Source organism: Eupeodes corollae, chromosome 1 (assembly GCF_945859685.1).
Source record: "Eupeodes corollae chromosome 1, idEupCoro1.1, whole genome shotgun sequence".
Taxonomy (NCBI): Eukaryota; Metazoa; Arthropoda; class Insecta; order Diptera; family Syrphidae; genus Eupeodes; species Eupeodes corollae.
Window position 1 is genome coordinate 190,182,955 of NC_079147.1, and position 27,143 is coordinate 190,210,097.

The 27,143-nt window shown below is 30.5% G+C and overlaps 1 protein-coding gene across 1 annotated transcript in view; it reads right to left on the reverse strand.

The window, feature by feature from the left end:
• Window positions 1-27,143, reverse strand: part of LOC129939271 (protein rolling stone) — a 196,935-nt gene that overhangs the window by 19,193 nt on the left and 150,599 nt on the right. The window contains exon 3 of the mRNA XM_056047236.1: window positions 687-1,453. Coding sequence (XP_055903211.1) covers window positions 687-770 — 84 coding nt within the window. The 5' untranslated portion in view covers window positions 771-1,453. The remainder of the gene's footprint in view (window positions 1-686; window positions 1,454-27,143) is intronic.

A 27,143-nucleotide genomic window follows, 5' to 3' on the forward strand; every position in this document is an offset into this window, starting at 1 on the left:
TTACAAAGGAGACGTTCTAAGTATGCTAACTGATGAGTATTACTGGAAGTGCTAGTATTATAGCTAAATTAGTCATTTCTAATTTCACCTAAAATTATGTTTTTTTTAAGTATCTATATTTGAAACTGGGGTTATCAAACTTTGCGAAGAAGAAAGAAATCAAATTTCATATTTGTATAGAATTATTATCGCAGAAATGCAGAGATTCTAAAATGTACAATACATCATATTTCGAGATCCCACCAGCTTCATTGGACTTTTCTTGGCAACTTTACTTGAGCCGAATACAATTTGGTATCTTCTTTTTAACATCTGACATATGATGTTTGTGCTTGCAAATCTATCATTTGTTATGTTAAAAAAACCTTATGTCTTAGCGCCTGCTTCTTTTCTCAAAAATAAATCTGTTACTTAAAGTAGAAAACAACTAAAATGTTAGATCTTCAAGTCGACATGATTGTTCTTATAAAAACATAGCCTGAAAATTCACCGAAATTTTTCTTTTTCCTCCCCTAATGGACCACTCATTTTTCATTTTCCGACATGATTTTAAATATTTAATCATAAAATATTTTCAAAACCAAACATCTCAGCCACTGTCCAACAACTTCCATCCTTATCTTTAAAAATTATGATGTTTAACCTAAACAAATGCCCAAAAAATTTATATTTTTTTTGTTACTCACCTGACACAAATAAAAATTGTGCCGATGCACATGCTCCGATGAGAATTCTGGAAAACAACTGTTCCACAATTTGCTGACCATCATTCTATTTGTTGGTGGACACTTTGGTGTAGTATCTGTATCTTCTTCTTCTGGTCCTCCTCCTCCGCCTGCTCCTCGGGGTAATTCAGAATCGGTAGCTGCGGCGTTATTATTGCTACGATAGATTTTACCAATAATTGCTGAAGGTGCAATTGGCGATGTCGATTTGCCAGTTGAAGTTGCAGTTTGGTAATCGATTCCAGGAGCGCTGTGTAATTTGCAACGACTACTGTTAACTGCCGAGGTGTTTGTTGTTGTTGTTGGTTTCGTAATGCCACAGCAGCTTGATCCACCACCGCCGATGACGTTCACGTTGACGTTTCCGCTGACGCCACCGCCAACAATAAATTCACTTACAAGACCAGTGCCACCTACGGCTGCTACGCCTCCTCCGCCGCCGCCCACCACACTCTCGGTGCTAACACTCACCGCACTATTATAGTGTCCGGTGCAGGCCGATATACTGTTAAGCGTACCGACACTATGATGCGTGTCAGTACGCTCTGTTGCTCGGGAAATTATACTCTGGCCACTGCTCGGCTCTGGGCATACGTACAGCGAATAAGCCAATTTGATGTGATTTGATATTTATACTGCTTTACCAGCAAGGACTTCGTTTACAATCTTCGAACTGTACTATTTTAGATACTAACTTGTTATTGTTGTTGTTGATGACGTCTGGAAACCTGAAAAGGACAAAAAAACATTTTATTAGATACGCTTTTCAACGGGTATACACAGGGTGGTTATATAAGGTTATGTACGGTTATGTGAGGTTAAAATAACATAGTCCGATTATATGCCTGAACTTAAACAAGAACGAAAAATAGCATATGACCTGATAGTCACGTCTTCGATATATGTTAATCGATTGAAGAAGAACGTGCTTTGACTTCAGAGTGGATTTAAGGAATAATTATGAACCCTCCGCTGTTAATTTTTTGGTAGCTTCATATTTCTAAAATATACGGTAGCGCAATACCAATATTATTTTACCATCATGTCAAAGTATTTTCGTTGAGATATACAAATATAAAATAATCTCCACAAGTGCAAAATTTCCTTATCACACGAAATACAATTAAATGGACCTTCATTTTGCAAGCAAAGCAAAAAAAGCACCAAGAAGCCAAGAATCGATTGAGGTCAGTACCTGAAAGATCAAAACACAATATCCAGGTGCAAGAGCACTTGGACAATGTCCCAGTGCAAGGGTACTCGGTGCCGATGACGCTGAAAATCGACGACGCCTATGTTTTGATGTGACTAAGTTTTTTTAATTTTTTTTTTAATCAGCAAAAGATTGCAAATTCTGATAATTTCTTCAAGTTTTGGCAATCTTTTTTTTTGTGTATACCTCACAAGACTTGAGATAATTTTTAATTTGTTGCTATTTCCAGACAAAATGATAATAAATATTTTAATCTTTGAGAAATTTCTTCAATTTATTTGTTTTGAAATCTTTATCTTGCCTTAAGTTTCCTATGAAGCTTGAAGATAATAAGAAAATCCAAACAAAATATTGAAGAGAATTGCCAGTTTGGCCAAATCGTGTTAATTTGTATTGAAGAAAATTGTTCTTTCATAATTTATTATTTGTAATTAGTGGTATCGTTAAAAATAAGTATTTTAATGATTTAAGTGTTGTTTCTTATAAACTTTTATCTGTAGAATTTTCTAAAAAGTACCTTTCCATAAAATCTCTTGACAAATTGGATGCAAGTTCAAAACATATATTTGATTTTTTTAACAATATAATGAGTGTAACATTTAAATTAATTTTGTATTCAAACTTTATAATTGATCATAAATGACCCCACCAGTTTTAACAACTAGTAAGCAATTATTGTTACAAAAAATGTAAAAACCAATTCCGTAAAGCTGAAAATACCACACGTAAAGACTTATAATCTCAAAAAAGTAAAGAGGCTGTGATGCGCCCCACACCGACAACTTCTCACCCGTTCAGTTCAGTTTGTCTTGCTTAAAAAGTTTGTTGGTTTTTGTGTATTGTTAAACAAATTGTCACCTGACTTATTCTAAAAAGTTTAAATATTATGAATTATATTCTGCATTTTATTGAATAGTTTGATTTTAAAATCAATTTCTGTAAACGAGATTTATAGTCGAAAACTAATTTTTACCAATCTTAGCATTTCTTAAAAGTTTGTATTTCTTATTGTTTAGCGAAAAGTCCTAGTAGCTATCACTCTATCTAGTTTTTAATTATTGATAATGTAATTTATTTATATTTCAATAAAATTATAATAATAATAATTATTATTAGACAAATTGAAACTAATTCTCAATTGAAAATTTAGAATGAAACAACAACAACTTGTGTGTGCTACCACCAAGTTCATAGTCTGGAGTTATAGCTATTTCACGGGGACCAACCCGATCATCAGACTACTTTAGTGGTGCTTAAAAGCTTTTAATGTTCAATTTAATTTTTGAAGAACTTTTGCCCGAGCTGGGCTTAAACAAGCGATCTAGCGTGTGAGGAGCTAGTGCACCACGCACTACACCACCGCACCCACATGAAAGTTGTAAGCCAATTACAGAAGATATCGAGAACCGACGATCAATTTTTACCAATTTTGCGTACTATTTTTTGGAAATTTGAATATTTTATGATCAAATTGACTATGTGATTTTTATAAGAAGTTTCATCAATGTCGAAAACATCATTGTCTATGAGATAAAAATAGTTTGAAGCTAATATTTTTATTTTTTGAAAAGATAACTGAGTCGAAAGTTAATATTTGCACAAGTTTTAGTATTTTTTAGGCTTTTATTTGTTATATATAAATAAAGACTGTCAATTCGATTTTTTTTTACAATTTTACCAGATGTCAAAAACGTTATTTCTCGTTGAATATAATTATAATTTTTTATAATATAACAATTATTGTCCAGATAAAATTTGTTTTTGTTCGTAAAATATTCAACGTAACAAATATTTTATCTTCAGTTTTTTTTCGATTTATAAAAAACCGTTAATTGGTTTTTTTTTTCAAAAATATACTTGCTTGGTATCATGTTACAATGTACAGGTAATATAAAGATTAATGTACGTCAGTCTCTAACTTAGGTTAACCAAGATTACTTTGTTTTAAATTGCTATAGTAAACCAAAAAATTCATTTTTTTGAAAGTCCTTTCTGCATCTTATTGCATTATTACCTGTATAACAACATTTATTTTAAGTCGATATCTCTACCGGTTCTTGAGCTATAGACGACGAAAAAAACTTCCCAAACATACGGACGTACACACGCACGCACAGACATTTTTCTAAATATCTTTTATTTCGACTCTAGGGACCTTGAAACGCCGAGAAATGTGAACATTTTCAATTCGACAAATCGGACATTCTACAATAACTTCCAGCGGGAAGTTAATAATAAGAGATTTTAGGGCAATTATCGGGCTTCTTAGTTCAGGAAATTCGGAACATTTTTGAAGACTTTCTAAACCTAATAAAGTTCCAAAAATTTAACTATAAGAGATTTAAGAGCGTGTTATGTGATTATTAATTGCATTTATGACATTATAAATATTATAGTTCAAAAATGTGTTCCCTCTAAAACGTTCAAAAATTCAATATAAAAAGTCATGATGAGGATATTTAGGGCTCTTTTTTGGCTACTTAGTTAAAGAAAATCCAGTTTAGTTTCTCCGGCTCTTACTTCCTAAATTAAGTTGACATTTTTTAAAAATGTCTAAACTGATTTTTTTAAACGAATGATGTAGCTCCTTTAGTTCGGAGAATTCCATCTTGGTTTCTGAGGAACATACCTCAAACTAAAGTCGAAAATCTGTAATTTTTTGAATAATTTATAAAGCAAACAAAATGTTTAAAATATGAAATGTTAGGGGCTATAATCCTGGCTTGGTTTAAAAATACCTTCCACCTCAAAAATGGCCTCAAAACCTCAAAAAATTTTAAATTTTATTTAAGAACGCCATTAAAAAAAACGAAGATGGATTTTTGTGTTCTGAAGTGCTTTGATTCAGGCCAATTTTTAAATTTGACAATTTATGGTTTCATCTAAAAATTAAATTTCTTTGGAAGAACAACATACCCGACAAAGTTTGAAAAATATAAATTGAAACACAACAAAGGTATTCGATGAAGAATAAGATAATTTGGGATAAACTTTAAATATGCAATGAAATATAAACTAATCAAATTTTAATTTTAAATTATTGAATGCAAAAATTGAACATACAATTTAAATCCGTCCTAACTTTTGAAATTAAACAATGTTGAAAGGTTCCTACCTATATAGCAGATTTGATTAAGTATGTTAGCAAGTAGACTTATTTTTATGCCTTAATAGGTCAGCCATTATGTTTTTTGTTTTTAAAAAATTGCACGAATCATTAAACTCTAATTTATTTGCTTCCACTTAGGATTGTCAGTTTTGAAAAACAGGAGTCCCAAGCGAAATAAATGTTGCTAAAAAATCTAAATATATAAATATTACCCACATATAAAAATTAAAAAATGTAAAGTAAAAAAATTTCTATTTTCTTAAATCCAGACAATTTTATTTTTAAATTAAATTATTGAAATCGGCTAATTAGTTGTTGAGAAAACTTAAAAATCAAAATAACGCTTATGTATGAGGTACTCTTTCGGAGCAATATAAAAATGAAAAATGCAAAGTTAAACTGTTTGTCTTAGAGAAAATTTCAATTTTCAATATTTGACCATAAATAAATTACCTAACACGAATCTGCTTGAGACCTTATTTCAAAGTTTGAACTCAATCATCATAGCAAAAAGTGGTTGTTTTTGACCCCTCCACAATATCTTGACGCCCAAGTTATAGGTAGGGGCAAGTGCATACAGACAAACGGACAGAATAGGTAGACCCACTTTTTTCGACTTCTCTAACATCGTAATGTCATTTTTGATTAAAATATCAATACTTGCCATACATGTATTTGGCAAGTAAAAATCACTTTTTATAAAAAAAATTTATTTGCGTATCAAAACTATATCAATATTTTTTTTATATTTGTTATGTGCGCACTCAAGGGGTAATAAATAATGGGTCAGAATGCAACTGGCAAATGTCTCATTAAGAGAACGATTGGTTATATTTTTTAAGCCCACTTTTTTCAATTTTATGCAAAAGACTTGTTGGTACTATAGGGTATTGGGAAAATAGTCCAAAATTGAGAATAAAAGCTTTTGTAAATTATAGCTGAGAAAACTTTAACAAGAAGTAGCATTTTTGGCGATGTAAAGTATGTGATCACTTTATACTTATCACAGATAATTCTTTTTTACAAATCGTTCAAACGAAAAATACGTCAGTTAAAAAAATTGTAGACAAACGATTAAATTATTATACAGGGGTGTAATCGGCTAAGGTGATTGTTGCTCAATGACAATCAAAATGATCGAATTTGATCTATTATTGGTGATAGTCAAATTGATACCTAAAAAGCTGACACAAAATAATGTGATAGTCATTTTTAAACAAATATGTGTATTCCGAATAGAGCTTACACAAACGACTGAAAAATGTTCTTAGATCACTTTGTTTCTTTAAAAAAACATATTCCTGTGACCGACAAAGCTTACGAAAAGTAAGAATTTTGTTCAAAATTAGCCAATTTGATACTTTTATTTAGATATTTTATAAGAATCCATTTAAAATTTTACCAAGGCAACAACGAATTTTGACGATTTGAATCTGAAATTTTTCAATCGAATTGAATTGAGTTGAATCTCTTACTCAGACGAAATGAAAATGATAGTCGACTATCACCTTGCCAGTTCAGGCGGAAAATAATTTACAACTAAAGAAGTTAATAGACCCTCAAATTTAGGGTCTAGAATTTTAGACTGTTTTTACTGCTTCCAATACCTTAAATTTTAGGTTAATGCTGGAATAGTTTGGAATAGTTTTGTGGCCACAAGGCTATCTTATACAATATAATAATAATAAATTATTTTTAGAAAATATACAAACATATGGAGGGTTTGCAAAAAGTCATAAATATTAGCTACTAATGTAAAATATTTTAATATTACGAATAGACTTTCATAAAGTCTACTCGTAAGTTACGTATGCATTTAAAGCCTTTTTAATTTTCGTGCGCTATATTTTAGTCTTCACAAAAAGACATAAGAGCTATTCGAATTATGCTGAGAAATATCATCCAATTTAAACATGGACAACATGAATATGTTTATGCAAGACAAGACGTCCGTTTGAACGCAAAGAAATATTTGAAAATACTACATTTTTATCAATATTATTGTATTCTTTCATTTTAACATTAATATTTTGACTAAATCTACTAAACACTCGTATTTGTGAAACTTTTCAATAAATAGTTTATATTATTGAAATTGCATGCATCATATAATATTTAAGAGATTTTGGGACTTTCATATCTGAATTAATGGTTGGAGTTTTCAAGAAATAATGGACGAAATAAAATCGAAAAAAAGTATTTTAACAAATTTAAATAAAATCTTTTAAAACACAACTTTTATTTCAGAAAAATAATAATAATATCAGAACTTAATCCGCTCGAACAAAAACTTACAATGTTTTTACTTTTGTTCGTAAAGTTTCCAAAACTAGCTACTGAGATCTAAAATTCATAGAACTCAAAAATGTTATAATACCGAGTTCTACAGTTATGATTAGATGTGAAGAAATGCACGAGTTCAAAATATTTTTAAAATAAAGTTCCGAAGGTAAAGCGAGAATTACTAGAACTAGTTTTTAATTTATTTTACAACTTCGACAAAAAATTGGGCGTAAGTATTTTTGCTTTAATCACTTGTTGTAAATTTATTCGCTTCTACTCAGGATACTCAGGTTTAAAAGAGAGGAACTGATATAGGCAAAATACAAATCTTTAAAAAAAATGTTCAAAGAATATAGAAACAAACTCAAATAAGTAGCAAAATTAATTTTTTAAAGGCAGGGCAAAAAGATGTTATTTAAAAAATTTATATTTCTGTTCATAAATTAAATATAACATCAACATCTCTTTTACAAAACAAAATATCTTTTACTTTTAAAGAAATAAATTCTTAACATATAAGATCTTTCAAACATTAAAAAAAAAAGGTTATTTTTGGAACAAGACGACATTTATTCAAAACAGTTCCGAAAAATGAAAAAGAAAACAAATCAAAAGCCCAATTTCTAAAAATGTATTAAATTTGTTTGGAAAAATACTAAGTATCCATTCTTGGAGCACGTAAAGGAATAAAAGTTGAAATTTTAAAACAGTTGAAACTAAAACAGTATTTTAAAGTTTCAATACTTTTTAACTTTCAACTGGTTTTTATCGGACTACAATGCCAACCCGGACATAATATTTGACCGACAAAAATAAATTACAATTTTTTTAAATCCAACTTTTTAAATAAACACATAAAAACTTAATTCACCTTTTTCAAAACTTAATCTAAACTTTCATAAGAAGAAAAAACATTCTAAAAATGATTTCCTTCAACTACCACTAATTTCTAAAAAAAAAAAAGAAAAACTTCTTAAAGTGATGTGAATTCTTTTCAAACAATCATCAGTTCTTCTTCAAAAATTAATAATCCAGTTTTTCCTTGATTTTCCTCTTTTTAAATAAGAAAAGAAAAACAAAAATGAATTGATATTGGAATTGGAATTGAATTACCTTTTCTTACCTTGAAGCACTTTAAAAACCATATTTCCCTGATTTAATCTTGTTAAGTGCTTTTGAAGAGAAAGTTGTTAAAGTTCTTGTTTTATTTTTTTCCTTCGATCCACTCGGGCGTATGAGTAACTTTTTGTTTAGTAAAAGATTTTCCGCAAGACACATTCATATACATATATACATTTAATTGTGATGCAACACATTATAATCTGATGGCAGCAATGTGTACAAGGACTTGCACATTTGATGATGGTCGTGGTATAGTGATATGTTTTAAGTTTCTAATAAACATTTAACTTAATGAGATCTGTGCAGAGAAAAATGCATTTAGATTTAGAGACAAAATTGCAACTAAAAATGATTGTTTTTAATGATTTTCCTCTCTGACAGGAAAAAAGACAACAAAAACTCAATTTTTCTTTCTTTATTTTTCAAAATTCATGCTTTTTGTTTAAACAAAATATTCTAGTGTCATTTTTTTAGCTATTTTGTTTTAAAAGAATAAAAACATTCACATGCAAAAAAATAAAAACGTATCTACAAAAACATGCACTCCCACTGAAAAGAGGGGAGGCGAAGTTTGAAATTAAATACCAACATCTGTCAAAGTTGACACTTTGAATGGAGCACAATGATAGCTCTCGCTAGATGTTTTGATGGTAATGCTGGTGGTGCTGGTATTGTATGGTGTTGCTGTCGGTGTTAGATAGAGCTTGAGCTCCTCCTGTTGCTAACGGTTTTGAGATAATATGATGATGGGAAAGAGTGTTTTTTGGGCTTTTATGTGGGGTTGCTATTTTGTGTAGAGTAATAGAAAAAACATATGAGAGTGAGGGAGAGGAAAGAACAGACACAACAAGGATGCGATGTTGTTCAGAATAAATTAAAATAATTTCCCTCATATCCTTGAATATCGTTTTAGGTTGATATGGCAGAGATAAATAATAATATGATAAAGCTGGATGAAGAGGGGAGGCAGGGAGGAATGATGGTTGATGTTGATGGGTAGATACTCTGTTATTTTGATAGCTGTTTTGTGTTAAAATAGTCCCACTCAAAACAAGATATATATTTTGTTGTTCTTTTGCTTTTAACATAAGAAGAAAAAAGAAAATGAAACGAGAATCATGAAATATTTTCCTTGAGAAGATAAACGTACGAGAAAATGAAGATACTTTAATTTTTGTGTTGTTTATTTTTTTATTGTCTACTTAAGCGAAAACAACACATAAAAATCGACATCAATATTCAAGTACCCTTCGTCAGACATTTGGAAAAATTGATTTTTTTGTTTTATTCCAAAAAAAAACCGCACATGAAAAACACTTAAAATGTGGTTTTCCTTTTATATACATTTTCGAAATCAGCCCATAAGATTTTACTTTTAAATGGAGATGTTTTTTTTTGGAATTTCAAAAAGCACTCAGAGAAATATATGACTTTTCAGGAGCATAAAATGATTAGACATTTGTTTTTTAATGATACCACTTTGATGGTGTCTTATTTTATATTATATTGAAACTGAAAGAGGTAATCAAAAAAGTACTTTTTTGTTTAAATTGCTGATGGTGAAAAGAAGATTTAAACAATAATGTCAGTTCAAAAGGTAAAATTCAGCTAGACATACATTTTACATAAAAGTGTGAAATAAAGAATCAAACCGCTTGCAATTGTTCGCTTTTAATTAATTATGAAGAGGAGACAAAACAAAATTAAAACAAAAAGATTTTTAAAATGTATGCTACCTCATAAATTTACCTCAAAGTCAAAAGTACAATTAATTTTATTGACTTCAATTCCCAACTGACTCATTGACTGTAAACATAAATTGAATGTTTACATATACATATGTTACAAAGGGGGTGGTCTCAAATATGTTTCAACACTTTAAATGACATATTTTAAAAATAAATATGTTACAACCAATATTATGTCAACCCCACAAGAAAAAAAAATGTGCTGAGCTTAAACGTATTCTTATGAAATCGGACGCGCCTTTAATTTTGGATTACGAAAAAAAAGAAGAAAAAATATGAGCCACAAAATACTACAATAAGTATTTTAAATACAAAGTCCATCAAACAAATAAGAGCATGCTTTTCTTTAATTTTTTTTATAGAACAGAGAAAACAGTTTAACTCATTGCTATTTGATTTAGCCTGGTTTAGATATGAAATTAATTTTTACATTTGATTAGTTTTCATTACACTTGAGCGTTGTCCATTGTTTTTTTCTAAGCAAGACTTCAATCAAAAAAAGAAGTCCAAAGCAATTTATCAAGAAAAGATTGTTTGTGTGTCAAAATAATGTTAGAGTTACAATAACGGGTGTCTAAATTTTGTCTATCCAAATCATATGAGAATGGTTTAAAGATAAATCAAACAATACAGTTCTTAATTATAAGACATAATTAGAATTTATCATGCATTGTTTTGATTCAAATTTGCTGACTTTGAAATAGAGAATTAAAGACATACAGAGTTTTGGAGTTTTTGTATGTAAAAGTCAATTTTTGTTTAAATATTTGAAAAATTTGAACTTTTGAAAATTTCGACATGAAAACGTTTTTTTATAACACACAAAGTAATAAAATATCCAGTTTCGTAGTCTTGGGATATTGTTCATTTAATTTTTGTAAAAACATAAAGAGAACAAAAATACAAATTTTAATTATTAAATATTCAAATTTGGACATATTAACGACTGATGTAAATCACTTTCTCTAACTGGAAATAAAGGTTGTAGAAAGTCTCGAATTAACCATATATTTCATTTTTGTAAGACCAAACATAACAGCCATTCCCGTAGAAATTTTTTTGGACAAAAATCGAAAAAATTAATTTTTTCTGAAAACCCTCAGATTTGTAACCTAACTTGAAGTTGTGTATTGCTAAAATATATATATATATAAATAAGCTAAAAATTTGAATTTTCAAAAACGTTCGAATATTTTTTAACGGTATTTAAACATAAAACGTATATTTATAAACATTAAATTACTTTTTACCAAAAATATTTCTATGGAAAATGTTACAACTTTTATAAATACAAAATTAATAAAAAACAGCTCTAACGAATTTGGAAAACAAAACTAAAAAATAAAGGTTTTTGATTATTTAAATGGCATTATAATTTTTCTTGCCAAATAATTTTGCATGTAAATTTTTAATTTTAAAATATATGTATTACTTGAAGCAGAAAGGACTTTCAAAATATTAAGTGGGTGGTTTTTTACTATAGTATTATTTGACCTCAAATATCTCACGAACCAATAACGCTAGAGATCATTATCATAAATTGGAAAAATTCAATTTTTATAAATTAAAAAAAGACTGAAAAAATATATTTGTGAACTTGAATATTTTAGGAACAAAAAATGATATAAACTCTAGAATATATCCAATGAAGAACAACGTTTCTGAAATGTGGTAAAAATTTGGGAACAATCGATGGAACGGTTTATGAATAATAAAGACCTACAAAAAAGTACTAAAAGTTGGTACAAATTGATTTCCGATACGGATGTCTTGACAAAAATTAAAGATATTGTTTAAACTAGTTTAATCTTGTAGACAATATTGTTTTGTACATTTTTGGAAAAACACAAGTGTCAATTTGGTTATAAAAACAACAATCTACAAAAAATACTAAACAAAAATAGTAAGACCTGATGTTCGATTCAAATATCTTGAGAACAGATCAAGGTATTGACATCAAAATTATTTGAATCTATGCAAACTTTTTTAAGACAAATCTAATCGGTAATGACATTTATTGAAATCAAACCTATATAATAATTTTCTATAAAATTCAATTTTAGAAAACAAGAAAAAAAAACTGAATTTCTTCAAATTCTTTATCTCACACAAAATATAGAAAAATCGATAATGTTATATGGTGGGTTGCATCCCAGCCTCTTTTTTAAAATAAAAATGAAATTGCTTAAAAAAAACTGTACTAGAAGGAAAAGAAGTTTCGTAAATCAACAAACACTTTCGAAAATCAAGGTAAAAAAAAACAACTAGGCCAGTTCAATATTTTTAAGTTTCCATTTTGATTGCAAATTGATTTGTGTTGTTATATTTTTTAGCTTAAGAATAAACTTTTCTGAAAATATGGAGAGAAATAACTTTGTTTAAAAAAAGATCATCAAAAATAAATTCTTGGCTTTTAGAAAAACTGTTGGCGTTGTTGTGTTCTTCTAATCTTTGAGTTCTCTTTGACTAATCTTTGTATATATATGTATACATATATAAAAGGTTTCTGAGTTATTTAACAAATCATGTGAAACTTTGTAATTTTATCATTCTACTATATATTTCTCTACTTTTCTTTTTGTTAAAAATAACTTGAAATAATAAGACAAAAAACTCAACCAAAAAATCAGAACTGATTGATTTGAATGACAAAATTACTGATCCTTTTGTTGTATAATTTTTAAATATGCTTTTACGACTCTTTAATTAATTGCTTGTATAAAAAATATAAATATAAAATGGCCGACAAACGCTCCTTACTGGCAATAAAATTGCACTTTTTCAATACATTTGAATGGCCTCAATTCAAATCCGATGAATGAATGTATTACTACAAGTTTTTGAGATATTACTCATAAAAAATCGAAAAGAAATACAAAAACACTTAAAAAACTTTTTTTTGAAGCTACCTAAATTTATGAAGTTTTTTTTTTTGCTTTCAATAAAAACCCTTATGGTTTTCAATCCCTCCCTTTTTCAAGATTCTGTTAAAATATTTTTACTATTACAAAGTATATTATCAAAATGCAAACATTTTGAAGAAACGCTACACCATTTACGCTAATAAGGTTTTCTATAGAAAAAGGCAAAACGGTTTGAAAGTAATTTTTGTTCTTGTTATTTGTTGTCTAAGTCTAAGCTTTTTGAAATTTATTAAAAACTATATAATTAATGTTGAAAACTTTTTTTTTCAACGTAAGCAAATAGTTAAAATTAAAGTTTGTAAATGAAATCAGCACAAAGATTTAACTTAAAAACGTATTTTTTTACAACTATAAAAGTATCAAAATTCAAGGTTTTCTGAAAACTTCATATAGAGTCAAATAAAGACTTATAACGAATAAGAGTTTCCGTATTAAATAAAGTACTAAAATGATTTAAATTGTACTTAGAAGAGAAAGATTTATACTTTTACAAAATCAATTTACAGTTTATTGTTAAGAGACACTTTGAGTTTCAAATTAGAATTAAAAACCTCGGTTTGGAATGTTTTATCATTTTTTATTTCAACAACCTGATGTAATGTAGGGTTTTTAAATTTATCCAAGTATTCGTGACATCTGCAAATCTTTTGTTTATCATTCAGTTGTTTATGCCAAATCATCATGGCTAGTTACACAATTGAACAGCACGTTCAATGAGTGTTCATTAACGCAAACGTTGCGCGCTTTGCGGACATTTTACGGCAGACGTGGTGGACCTTCAGAGTCGACTCTTCTAAAATTTGAGACGACCGGTTCAGTAAACAATCAGCCAACTCACGTACGTTCATGGAACGCAAGATCGGCCGAGAAAATCACCGCGGTCCGTAAAAGTGTACAGCAGAACCCGAGGCAGTCTATTCCTTGCCGTGCACAAGAACTCGACCTTTTACAGACTTCAACATGGCAATTTTTAGTCGGAACTTATGCCTACACCCGTGCAAGATCCAACTGACCTAGGAGTTCAAAGTTCATGAGTACAGACAACGCCGTTTGTTCGCTGACTCGGATTCGAATCGTTTGGAAGAGGACCCCAATTTCGACGGAAAAATCATCTTTAGTGACGAGGCGCATTTTTGAAGGAATAGTTGTTTTGAAAACCAAAATTGACGTATATTGGACGACACCAACCCACTCGAGGCTCCACAGGTGATAATACAACCTAAAAAAGTTACAGATTGGTGTGGATTTTGGACCGGTGGCGTAATTGGTCTCTACTTTTTTGAAAACTACGTCAGTGAGGCGGTGACCGTCAGCACCAAGCGCTACATAACGATGATACCTAATTTCTTATGGCCCAAATTGAACCATATGGACCTAGATGACATGTGGTTCGAGAAAGAAGGACGGCGGGCGGCCGGTGTGGCGCTACGTGCAACAGAGCAAACGCCACGATTAAGATTTTCATCGTCAATTCGCCCTTATAGAAAAACCTTTTAAAAAAATTCAAGGGCGAGATTTTAATTTACGACATCTTAATCATTTATTATTTTGTAGAATAATATAATTTTATCGAATAGTGTAATTGGCATTATCATATTTCCACATTAATTCACATATTTTAAGCATTTAAAGAATGAACTTTTAAAGTAATTCGGATTCAAAATTTATCTTAATTTATTATTATGGAGAGCTAGAAGAGTTTGAGTTGGATATAGAAAAGAAGAAGTTACCAATGCGACAAAAAAAAATGTTGGAAAATCTAAAATTTGAAAAAAATGAGTTATTTTCTAATGAAATGAGTGCAGAACCTTTAACAATAGATTTAAAGGCTATTTGATCAAGAAAAGAACCCAACGCTATTTTCCCTGCAACAAATTTACCACCGTTATAAAATCGTCAACTTAGAGAAGAACACTATACTAACTTCGATTTCTTTTTGAAATAGCTTACAAATATGAAAATGTATCCTATTTTGTTTAAATCTTGAAGTCTGGCTAAGAAAATATGTTTGAAAAAAAACTATCAATATTTTTACTCATTGAACATTTTCAAAAATACAAATAAATTTTTTTTTTTTTAATTTTTAGCATTTTAAAATTTCTAATTCAAATGTTCTCTGCAATTTTAAAATATTCAACAAATTTCAAAACTATGGACCCAGTGCATCAAGATATCAATTTAAAAATAATAAAAAACAATTCAAAACCAAAGAAATAACTGCTTAGGGATCAACTTTAAATATAACTAGGTATATGTAATTCTGTTCCTATTTTAAAAATTTAACCCCGAAAATATAAGTTCTGAAAAAACTAAGAAAAAATACAAAACACTTGAAAAAATAATTTACTCCCTTTGCAACACTACAAAACCACCTATCTATACCTATAGTTAGTACCTACCTAGTGCAACAATCCCTCATAACTTGTTCCAATGCTTAAATAAACAAAAGGACTTTAGAGGTACCTATACCTTCATATATACAATACATAGGAGATGATAAAATAGTTGTAGAACTTTACCAAGTCGACATCCTTCCGCAACCTTCCCAATGCGCCATTCAAGCGCAGTAGATATTATTTGTTGTCTTTTTAGATGTAGATTTTGTTGTTGTTTAAGTTGATGTTGTTTGTATTGTTGTTGTTATTATTATTGTCGCCCATTGTGTCTCATCATCATCAGGAGCAGTACCAGAAGTAGCAGCAGCATCAGACAAACTCTGATGATGATTGCACGTCACTTATAATATGGATGAGAGACTGATTTCAGGGACTAAAGGCGGCCCGGATTCCTATCCCGCTGCTGTTTGTACTGATGCTTTGGTTAGCTGTGCTGGAGCGGTGCGCTGTTAATGGAGCTCGACGCTCAGCCTCAGCTCTCAGATGATGAACGAGAACGAGGAGCATAAGGATGAGGATCTTTCCACTTCTCAACCACTTTCATTTTTTTTTTTTATTTTTTTTTTGTTGCTTTTTTTGTAAAACAAAATATTGACAAACTGAATAATTAACAGGAAACGCAATGAAAATGCATATACAAACCAAGTAACGGTATGTCAGTCGGTGTGTTTTTGAATGTCTCTGTGATGGTAAAAGACGCAGGACAGGCGTCAGGGATAGGGACATAACTGAGAACGAACAGAGTTGAGTATTCGCACCGGAAAGAATGTCGGAAATGCTTGTGCTCGACGAACGATGGCTGTTTTGAGTGGTTTTACACACACAAAGAGAACTATTACAATGTACCGTACATATAAAGGAGAAAGGATATTTATAAATGGAAGTGTGAGTGAGGGTTGAGGGTTGAATCCTGGAGCTGGGTTGGGTAGGGTATTGTTGACTGATGATAGCACCACTTAATGCAAGGAGAGAGATTTAACGTGTACCTCTAACCTCCCATTATTGTGTATGATTTTTGTTGTTGTTGTTGTTGTTTTTTGTTTTATTTGCTTAATAGCTCCTCGAGCAATTTAGAATTTTCCCTTTTTTGTTGATGTTGTTATAACTAGAAGAAAGATGTCCTAAACAGGTACAAGCATATAAACAAAATCCAGGACTTTGACGTTCATTAATTCTTAGAAACGTCCCCGTTTACACATACATACGTATCCATAGGTACCAACATATATGAAACTGTATACCGTACACCGTATACAAACAAAAAGTCAAAGGATTAATTGCAAAAACATACTGCAAACATCTGACATTGACATTTTGCGATACTATATGAATGACACAAAGCATTCAATGATGGAAATGGGGTTTACTTTTCTTAGATTTCTTGGAACCTATGAGTGTTCCTATGTTATCGCATTTCCAGAACCAATTTTCAGGAATGTTTTGTAATGGAAATTTTATCTATATGGAAACTAAGTACACATAGGTTTTTAGTCAAGGTTTGTTCCTTCATGATGATAAAGGGAAATGTTTGTCAATCCATTTACTCGAATAAGAGAATACTGAATTCCTAGGAAATTCTTAAAAAACAATTTAATGGACAGTTTTTGGTAAATTTTAATTGTTTTGTTGATTTTGAGTGGAATACAAGTAAAAAAATGAAAAACTTTAAAAAGATGATACTTCTTTGGAGTAGGTACTTTTTAAAGCAGACACAATTTATACAAAATTTTAATTGGAAGACATTCTGAATGGTAACGTAACGTCTTTCGAAAATCAGTTGAAAACTTGTAAACTCATTTGATGGCCACCGCTTTTCCTGGACGTTTCACAAGCTCTCATATTTGGACAAAATGTATTGAAGAAGACAAGTTTATAGAAAGCTTACCCTAGGTTGAATTCTCGGTAGCATTTGCATGCGATGACCACACTTTAGATAGCAATTTATAAATTGTTCGAGCTCTTTCGTTTTTAGAAATTTTAACAATAATTACAAAGAATTGTCCCTTCACCTTACAAAGGGCTTGTTGATAATACTGCCAGGTTTGGAAGAGCATGTGTGAAACTCTATAATGCTTCCCGGATGTTTGAAAATTCCACTATTCTGAAAACTCTTATAAACCAGGTTTCGTAGTAATTCTACCTTTCTCTTCAATATTCCAAGACCTTGTTTTAATATTCCAAGACCTTGTTGACAGTTTAAGGTTGGATGATGTTGGACTAATGTGAATAATTTTTCGATTTTCGGCATAGGGGTCAAATCGCAGATCAGAGGACTCCCGGTAAAATGATTTGTGAGTTTGTTGAGGCCATCTATGTTGAACGAAACGTTGTTCCCACCCTCATTTTCAAAGGAAAATATTTAATGATACCAACACTCTACAATCAAAACCGAATGTGGCGTTTTCCAAGACCCAAAAACAGAAACTTGTTTGATGACTTAATTTTTATTGGGGCAAGACCCCGACTTAATACAATGAATACTCAGAAGACGGTGTTTTAAGGAAGAAGTACTGAGGTTAAAATACAAAAAATCTAAGATATAAGCATACGAAATATAGGTTCGTTGGAACTATAGGATTTTCAATGGATAGGAACATAAAAAAATTCAGAATTACAGGTGTTACGAATGTTAAAAGAGATAGAAGAAAATGCAATCATTGGAACCAGAAAGGAGTCGATGAAACGACGTTGGATGTTCTATATTGGGAAAATTTGAATACTTTAGAAAGGGGACCAAAGACGCGTATTCGAGGAGTAGTACTGTGTTACATAGGGGTCAAAAAAATCTTTGACCCGACGTTAAACGAAACCCAGTGCTAAGTTAGCTTTAACTTAAGATTTTGTCAAATGTGTATCTTAAATCTGTCCTAATAACATCAACTACTTAAGCTTTTTCTAAGGCAGGGAGGGTGAAAGATACAAAGTCAACGAGGTTAGTGGTTGTAGACCGGCATTTAAGAAAACCTTGCTGCCTAGGGGAGAGACATAGGTGATTTACAGTGAAAGTTCAATATTTCATATAAAATATAGTGCCAAAAAAATATAATGCTAAAGCTTGGCAATGGGCGATTTTAATGTAATCGCTGAGATTAGAAAAGATCAATTATAACCCTAACAAATTTTCTATTTTAACCTGCACCAAGGCCTAAATTGAAAACGATATCGAAGCGGTTGGTCTATTAGCCCTCAATTAATAATTCAATAAGACGTTCTTAGCGAATAATCTTACTTCTTTTCGCTGAGTTATCCTAATGTATGGTTTGAAATACAGTACTGTTGAGATGCATGGTGAGTGAATGTTCGAGCGTTAAGTCTCACACTCTCAGCCTGTTCCCACGGCGAGCCTTAGAATTGTTTTCTAGCATACCATAAACTTTTCGCTTTAGGCCTTTTTCAGCAAGCGCAATGGTTGCTCAAAGAATAAAACAACTCCACATAGATACTTTCTGTCAAGATTTTGACAGCTGTCAGTATTAAGAAAAAATATGGTGCAATTGACAAGAACTACAGCCTGTTGACCATTTTAAGAGTAGTCAATGGTCAGAATGATGACAAAAAGTGGAAACAGTCGATGATCAATTTTTAAAGAAACCCATCTTAAGTGATGGAGCACATTTTTACCTCAGTGGATTCGTCAATAAGCAAATTTGGCTCATTTGGGCGAATGCAATCCATGACTGATTGTCAAAAAACGCTGCAACCACAAAGAGTGACTATTTGGGGCGGTTTTTGGTCTGGCAGCATCATCAGCCCATGTATAGTGTTCGCTATCGTGAGATCATTATAAACTCTTTATGGCCCGAAGTGGTAAACATGGATGTGGAGGACATGTGATTTTAACGGGACGGTAGCACTTAATACACAGCAAAAAAACAATTGCTCTTTTGCGGGTGGCTAAGTAATTTGTAGTTTGTGAAAGAAAAGTCGTACTCCAGCAACAATTCAACAATACATTAACGGCATAGAACCTCAATTATGCCTCAGGGTCATCGAAAAATTGGACCATCTGATGGAGGTGTGTCCCGGGTCGCGTGGCCGACATATTGATTTATACATAATTGAACCAGTACCCGTGGCATGATGGCAAGTGCGTTGTGTCATGCCCGAGTTCTGGGGTTTGATCGCTGTCTATACCATCTAAAGTATTTTTCACGGGTACTGACTCTTGCGAGGAATCGAGAAATTCTCCAAAAGTTATTTTTGTCATGAAAAGTGTTTTCTCAATTTAGCCGTTTGGATTCGCCATAAAAACTGTAAGTCACTTCCATTACTGACAACAGTACTTGCACACATTAATGGTTGAAAGTTTTAAGTCACATCACCCAATTTATTTTGTACATACACAATTGAGCTATACCAATAATATTATTATAAAAATAGATGACCATAATTTTCTTAACAATTTGTGTTATATTCAAAATCAACATCGGTCCTCAGAATTTAACCAACCTTTACAATGTTTGAATGAGTATTGACTATATGCCAACAATATCTACCACCATTTAAACCATTTGTACGTTGCCGTTAAAATAATCAGCAATTTGCTAACCCTATACTCACACCTACCTTTCCTTGAAATATTAAATGAGTCTCCAACAGTAAGGGATCTGGTCGAATGTTCACAATTCTAAATCCAAAGGATATATAACTAAACAAATGCACGCATATATGTAGAAGTAAACAATTGAAGAATGTTTTCATTTCAAATAGAATAACTCATCTAAAAATTCGTAGAATTTTATCAAAAGAAGATTTTTCCTAGAAAAACATTCTCGAAACAATAACTCTTGTTGAATATTCACTATATTTTTCTTTGCTATGGTACACTTCGTCGCAACTGCAACAATAACAACAACAAAAACAATTTGGGGGGAGAGGAGAAGGAGATTCCATCCAAAGGATATAAATTCATAGTAATTATTATTCTTTTTGTTTTTTTTTCTGTAACAACCCTTTTTGCTTTACTCTTGTTTGTCTCTTTTATCGTGTTGTATATCTTTATCTTTGATGTTTTTAAACATATACTTAAACGGAAGTCGTTTTACAAAATGGTGGCAGAATTCTACAGGAATTCATGTGCTTCCGGCCATTGTGTCTATTTATTTTTTTTTTTCTGTTTGTAGTTGTTTTCTCCTGTTTTTGAAAAATACTCTTGGAAAGATGGGGCAATACAATGCAAATTTGTTGCATGACAGAATTTGTATAGGTACAGCGATGCACTGGCATAGCATTCCTTCATACAAGTAGTGTCCTTATAAGGAATGTACGAGTACTCTGAGTACGAGTATATATTCCTTTTTGTATTCTTCATAATAATTTTGAGATAGGCGTTTTTTTCATGTAAAATTACTTGTTTTTTTTTATTTGTTTGCTGTCTTTTTTTTAGTTAAAGTGCACATTTAAAGCCTGCTTTTTATTGTGCCTTCCTGCCAAAAGAACTTTCACATAGGAAGGCACTAGGTTCTGTCACAAAAAGGATGACATTCATTATTACTTTTTTTTGTTTGTGATGAATTTTCTTCATTGTTGTTGTTGCTATATTATATCTTCTTCAGTTTTGTGTACTGATGATCCCTTGCTTTTTTGAGTTTCTTGTGAAGGAATTGTTTAATGAAAAACCAGGTTAAGGTTGAGAGGATGTAATTAAAATGAGTTATAAACTAGCTTTGGTTTATATCTTTACTTCTTTTTCTTTTAAGTAAAACTGTTTTGTCTTTTGGTGTGTTTAATATAAGAGAACAAAAATTTGTTAAAACAAAGAAAAAGACAAGCAGAAGTCATAGCAATGATAAGTATATATACGTTTGTTAAAAATGTCTTAATGATTCGTTAATTAAAAAACGATACAAAAGCATAAAGTTTGCAATTAATTAGATGCAAAGGGCATTCTTGAAACTTCTCAAGGGGGTATTTTGTGCAAATTTATTTCCTCTTAATTGTTTGTACAAAAATACAAATATTTATTTAAATCTAAGGCTTTTTTTGTGGGTGCAATAAAGCTACTTACCACTTTTTATACACCTCTTTAAAATAGAAGATTTTTTGAATTTAAAACCCAGTCATCAAGTCATTTACATTTTTAGCATAGCTCCTTAAAGATTGAAGTGCAGAAATGAGTTTGATTTAAATCGCATTGTATTGATAAATTTTAAGCAAATTGGCAATGGCCATCAAATTTTTAATTTCTAAAAATGAATTGTCCCATCATATGGTTATTTTAAAATGCCAACAAAATTAACAAATTAATTCGTGGACAGGGTGACTAAAAAACCGTTTAAAAGTACGTATGTGTTTTTCAATAAAATAGTCGATTAATCCTAATGGAAATATAATACAAAATTGGTTTTACGGAGGACTATTTTTAAATGTGGATATAGTATCATCGAATAGTCCAACATTCCCTAGATCGTCATCCGTATGAGACTACTTTATGCTGTCGATTTCGTTGAACACCGATAATAATATCATTTGCAAGACCTTTCCTTTCTACTTTAATCATTTCGGTATAGAAACTAATATCGAAATATTCAATGTTTATCCAATTCTAGTGCCTCCTACGACTTACACCAGTTTTGAAAGTACGAATTGGGACCATTTTAGAACAGAACTACATATTAGGATGACTGTCCCAATAAGTACCAACATTTCTAAGAACGACATTAAAGAGGCAATACAAGACGTGACTAATAAAAAAAATGCATGTGTGGAAAACCATTCAGTAACAAAAAGCACTAAAAACCTTAAATACAAAAACACTCACTAAAAATCTTATGAAAATTCGAACCATCTGGCTAAGAAACTTAAAAGAATTTTCCATAGACATTTAAACAGAGTTAACACGGAATACAAAGAGTTGTCTTCAAGAATCTAGTGCCTTATTAAAATAATCCTAGAGGTAAAATAGATTTAGACAATAATTTTAGGTCACTTTTAGGAAAATTAAAGCCTTCTCCACAAGCTTTTAAGTAAATTGACAGATTAACTGGCACAAATTTAGCCAAAACAGCCTAACATTTAATAGAGATAAACCGCCATTATGTCAATGCTTTCAAGACAGTTTATTCAGAACTCTACTCGAAAAAACACCATATTTCGACAGAAGCTTAACAAATCATGTTAACCTTATAGCAAGTGAATTCAAAAACACACAAAGAAACTTACCTTTACCTTTTACATCTCCAAACAAAGTCAATGCTCACTGAATAACCATTTACAACAAAAAGTTGTATGGTTGTATTTCTAACTTAATGTTGCGAAAATGTCTACACACGCTTCATGTCGCACTTTTTTGTATATTTAATCAATTCATAAATAATGGATATTGAAAGAAATTAAAGATTTTTGTCCAATATCAATTCTACCTAATGTTGGAAAAAGTTTTGAAAGGATTCTAGCTGAATACCTAGACAGTTTTTGTGATGAACAAAATATTATTTCGGCTAACCAACTCGGTTTCAGAAGAAATCATTCCACCGAACATTCATTACTGGTGCTGAATGATAGAATTGTTCAAAATCTTAGGAACAAAAAAAAATGTTCCGTTGTCTTAGATCTAGATCTAAGAAGAAGAAAGGGTTGGTGGAGGTGTGTACTCTGAACGACTGAAATTAAGTCTCTCATTCCGCCTTCCCAATCATTGTAGCGTCTTCCAGGCGGAACTTTTGACGATAGAAGAATTCTTGTCTTGGCTCAAAGAAAACGTGATATCAACATCTGATATCCGTATTTTCTCTGACAGCCAGGCCGCTATCAAATCTCTGGACTCTGTCTCTACAAACTCTATAACAGTCCATAACTGTCGATCATCTTTAATGGAGATAGCGCAACAGTTTAATATTCACCTTTGCTGGGTGCCGGGCCATAGAGACATTCCAGGTAACTGTAAGGCAGATGAACTCGCCAGGAACGGTACAGTACAGCCCATCCTACCACGTATTGCAAATACTGGCATACCGATCGCTACTTGTAAACTGCTGCTAATGCAAGACGCTGTGAGGAGGGCAGGCACTAGGTGGAACTACATCACCACGTGTCAAGTCACAAAAAACATCTGGCCAACACTGTATTTAAAACGTTCAAGGTGCTTGCTCTCTCTAAGCAGATCGCATATAAGCTCGATAATAAGTGTCATAACCGGACACTGTCTAATAGGAAAGCATGCCACGGGACTAAGCGTATTCTCAAATGACTTTTGCAGAAGCTGAAACAGTTTATCATATTCTCTGCACATGCCCTGTTCTGGCTCGAAAACGCAATATGCATAAACTTAGCTTAACCAGATATAATTTTTGAAGTCGGTTATTATGAATTCAGAAGAATATAATCATAAATTATTCAATGTATTAATGTCTCAATGAAATGAAATTAATTAAAATAGTCGATATTAGAAGAACCTTATTATTCGAGGTGAACAAGATGCTAAATTCCTATAACCATATTCAGTTTGGATCGCCAATTAAAGGATACGCTATGAATAACTTAACCTTAATGTAAAGAATACTAAACAAAGAATGTTAGGTACAAATAAGTTATTTGTTCTTTAATATTTATACACTTAAGTTTTAGATATGGCTAGCTAGGGCAAAAACCAGCAAGGTTTATAAAAATATAAATATAATCCCTCATGTGTGTAAGCAATATTTTTAACTTATGTAAAAATCATATCAAGTTTTACATTAAAAAATGCAACTTAACTCAGCTATTCAACTTCTTACTTGAAATTAACTGAGACAGATTATTTTTATATTTGTGTTTAGTTGAATTGATTCTATGAAACCTTTTTGTTTGTATTTTAGATACGATCCTACTGGGTAAATCAATAACTTTAAATGGTAATTATGGTTTGATTCGTATTTAAAATCTTTAAAGAATAAAAGAAATACTTCCTCGTTGAAGTTTAGAGTTACCCAAGAACTGTAATATTACTTTTTGACTTATTCAAACTTTTTGTTCTCTCAATTCATTTTGAATACTTAGTGTGATTTAATAATGAACCCTTTTATGTTTTGGGTATTCGTTAATAGTAAACGTATATTTGACGGATACCCAGCAACTATCACCTTTCATAATTCTTTAAGCCAAATTTTAGAGACAATTTCGAACATGTTTGCGGTTTTTTTTAATTCTGTCTTGTAAGATTTTTTTTTTGAAAGCACTTCCTATCCTAACTGGTTATCAATTTGGCGGTTTCAGAAGTATAGGTCTTGAATTCGACATCTTAGTTGTAAAACCAATTTTTTTTTCTTACTTACATCAATGGATTTTTTTATTTCTGAGCCGTATATACTTGGAAATACTTAAAAGCCAAGTATAAGGTTGAATACATTGATTATTTATGTAGAAAAATGTGTCTTAAGTTTTCTACCATGTGTTTCTTTTTTCAGCGATTTTTTAAATTGTTCTAAGTTTCCAGATCATAGAAAATATTCATAAATAAAATTTAGTTACGAATTATTAATTTATAACCAAATTGTTTGTTATTTCTAAATTGTTTGAATCCCTTGTCTGTGATATTACTTCTTTCAATTGTTCGTCTGTTATAATGTGAAAATCAACATAGAGTTATGAAAAAATCTACAAATAAAAATTTATTCAAATTCTCTACTTTTTGTTTTAATGCATTCGAAAAACACTCTCAAGTCGAATATATCTGTACAGTCTTTAGCAAGGCAACTGAAAAATTAATTAATAAATTAAGTAAAATTGTACTTAACGACGGTTTCGTTAAGTAGATTTTGTCATAACGTTAGATATTATAGCGTCATGTTTAGAAGACACCCTTCATGTCAATTTAAAGTTCATTCTGGCATTCCTCAAGGGAGTCACCTGGGTCCATTGCTTGTTATTTTATTTATTTATGATTTGCTATAGTTTTAAATAAACCTTTTTCGCTAATCTATGCCAATGATGTTAAAATTGTTGAATTATTACAAGAATCAATTTTGGGAATATTGCAAAAAATCGATTGATTTTAAATATTGTCAAATGTAAGTCAATGTGTTTTACACGAAAGCGTTTTATAATAAATTATGGCTATAAGTTGAATTCGTCACTTTTTGATTGATAATCCAGTTTTTCTGACTTTGGTGTTGTGCTAGACTCAAAATTAACATAAAATGATCACTAAAATTATATTATAAAAATAAAAGTTTAAAAAAACAGTTGGTTTCGTCAAAAGATTTTCACAAGAGTTCAGTGGTCCATATGATATTAAAATTCAGTGTGATTCTTTTGTCAGGCCAATTCTTGATCACTCTTACGTTTATAGACGCCATACTATTCCATTTATATTAATATATTTAAAAGAAAGTATTCAACTTAAATTTTTAAGATTCTACTTTCGTTTTTGTGCTGGGCCTTTTAGACCTTTATTACTCGCAAAGGATCAAAGGCTCCTTTGTTAAATCACCCTTTTTTTTTCTAGTCAAAGAGGGTGTTTAAAATTTTGCTTTTTATCAAGATAAATTTACCCCTTAGAACTATTTTTTAGTATATCGAAGTATAGGGTTAATAGTCCCATTAATCAATTTATCAGTAAATTTAACAAATAATCTACACTCATTGACTCTTAAAGGGACAATCTCAAATCTTTAAATTTAATTTAATATTAATTTAATATTAATTTAAACTATGAGTAGTTAAACTTATGTTAGTTTTAAGTCAATATGTGAGCTTTAGCTTCCATAAATGTAGCTAAATATGAAATAAAATCAAAAATAAGTTTAAAAATGTTAGCATGGATTGTTTGTAAATGGTTATTTTTGTAGAAAACAAAATTTCTTATTCTTTTAATTTTTTTTTCAAATTTCACTGGTAGTTTTAATACATAATCTTATCTCATATTTTTTTTATAAAATTAAATACAACTAAGTGAATTTGTATACGAATCACCTTTTCATTTTTTTACTGTGAGGTTTTTAACATGTATTTTGTTAATAACTTCACCATTTCTTGATCAAACCATTCTTTTTAAAATAAACTATATGGTAGCATAATTGAAAACAAAGTTGTAAAGTAAGAATAATATTTATCAAACATTTTTAGTCACAAATTTTCAACTAGAAATTAAAAAAATACATATAAAAGCCGACAAATTAAGTCGTACATACTTCCAAAAGAAATTTCGAAAGAAAAGCAAAAATATCGAATGAACAAACGTTAACAATCAAAAACTAACCATTTTTTAGGATCAAACAAATTTCAAGCAGAAACGTTTATTAAAGAACATTAATATCACATATTTGTGTCTTACATTTTTTTTTAAGTAACTACAATTAATTACACATTGTTGTGTTATCCTATTCTTAAACATTGTGTGTTTTAATATACCCGCATTTTTAACTACAGAATTTTGACTAACTAAAATTTTGCTATACACTTTTTTTCAAAATTTCAAATAATATACCACATTTCTGTCGGTTCCACTTTGTTCAAAACCATGGAACTTTCAAAAGGAAGGAACATAAACTTTGCATAATATTATGCAAAACGCATTTTTAGGCTTAAAAACATAAGCTAGTGAAGTGGAAAAAAGTCTGTTTTCTTTTTGTTTGATTTTGTTGAATGACATTAATTAAATCGTGATTTTTAGCAATTTACATTATTAAAAAGCATCGTATTTATT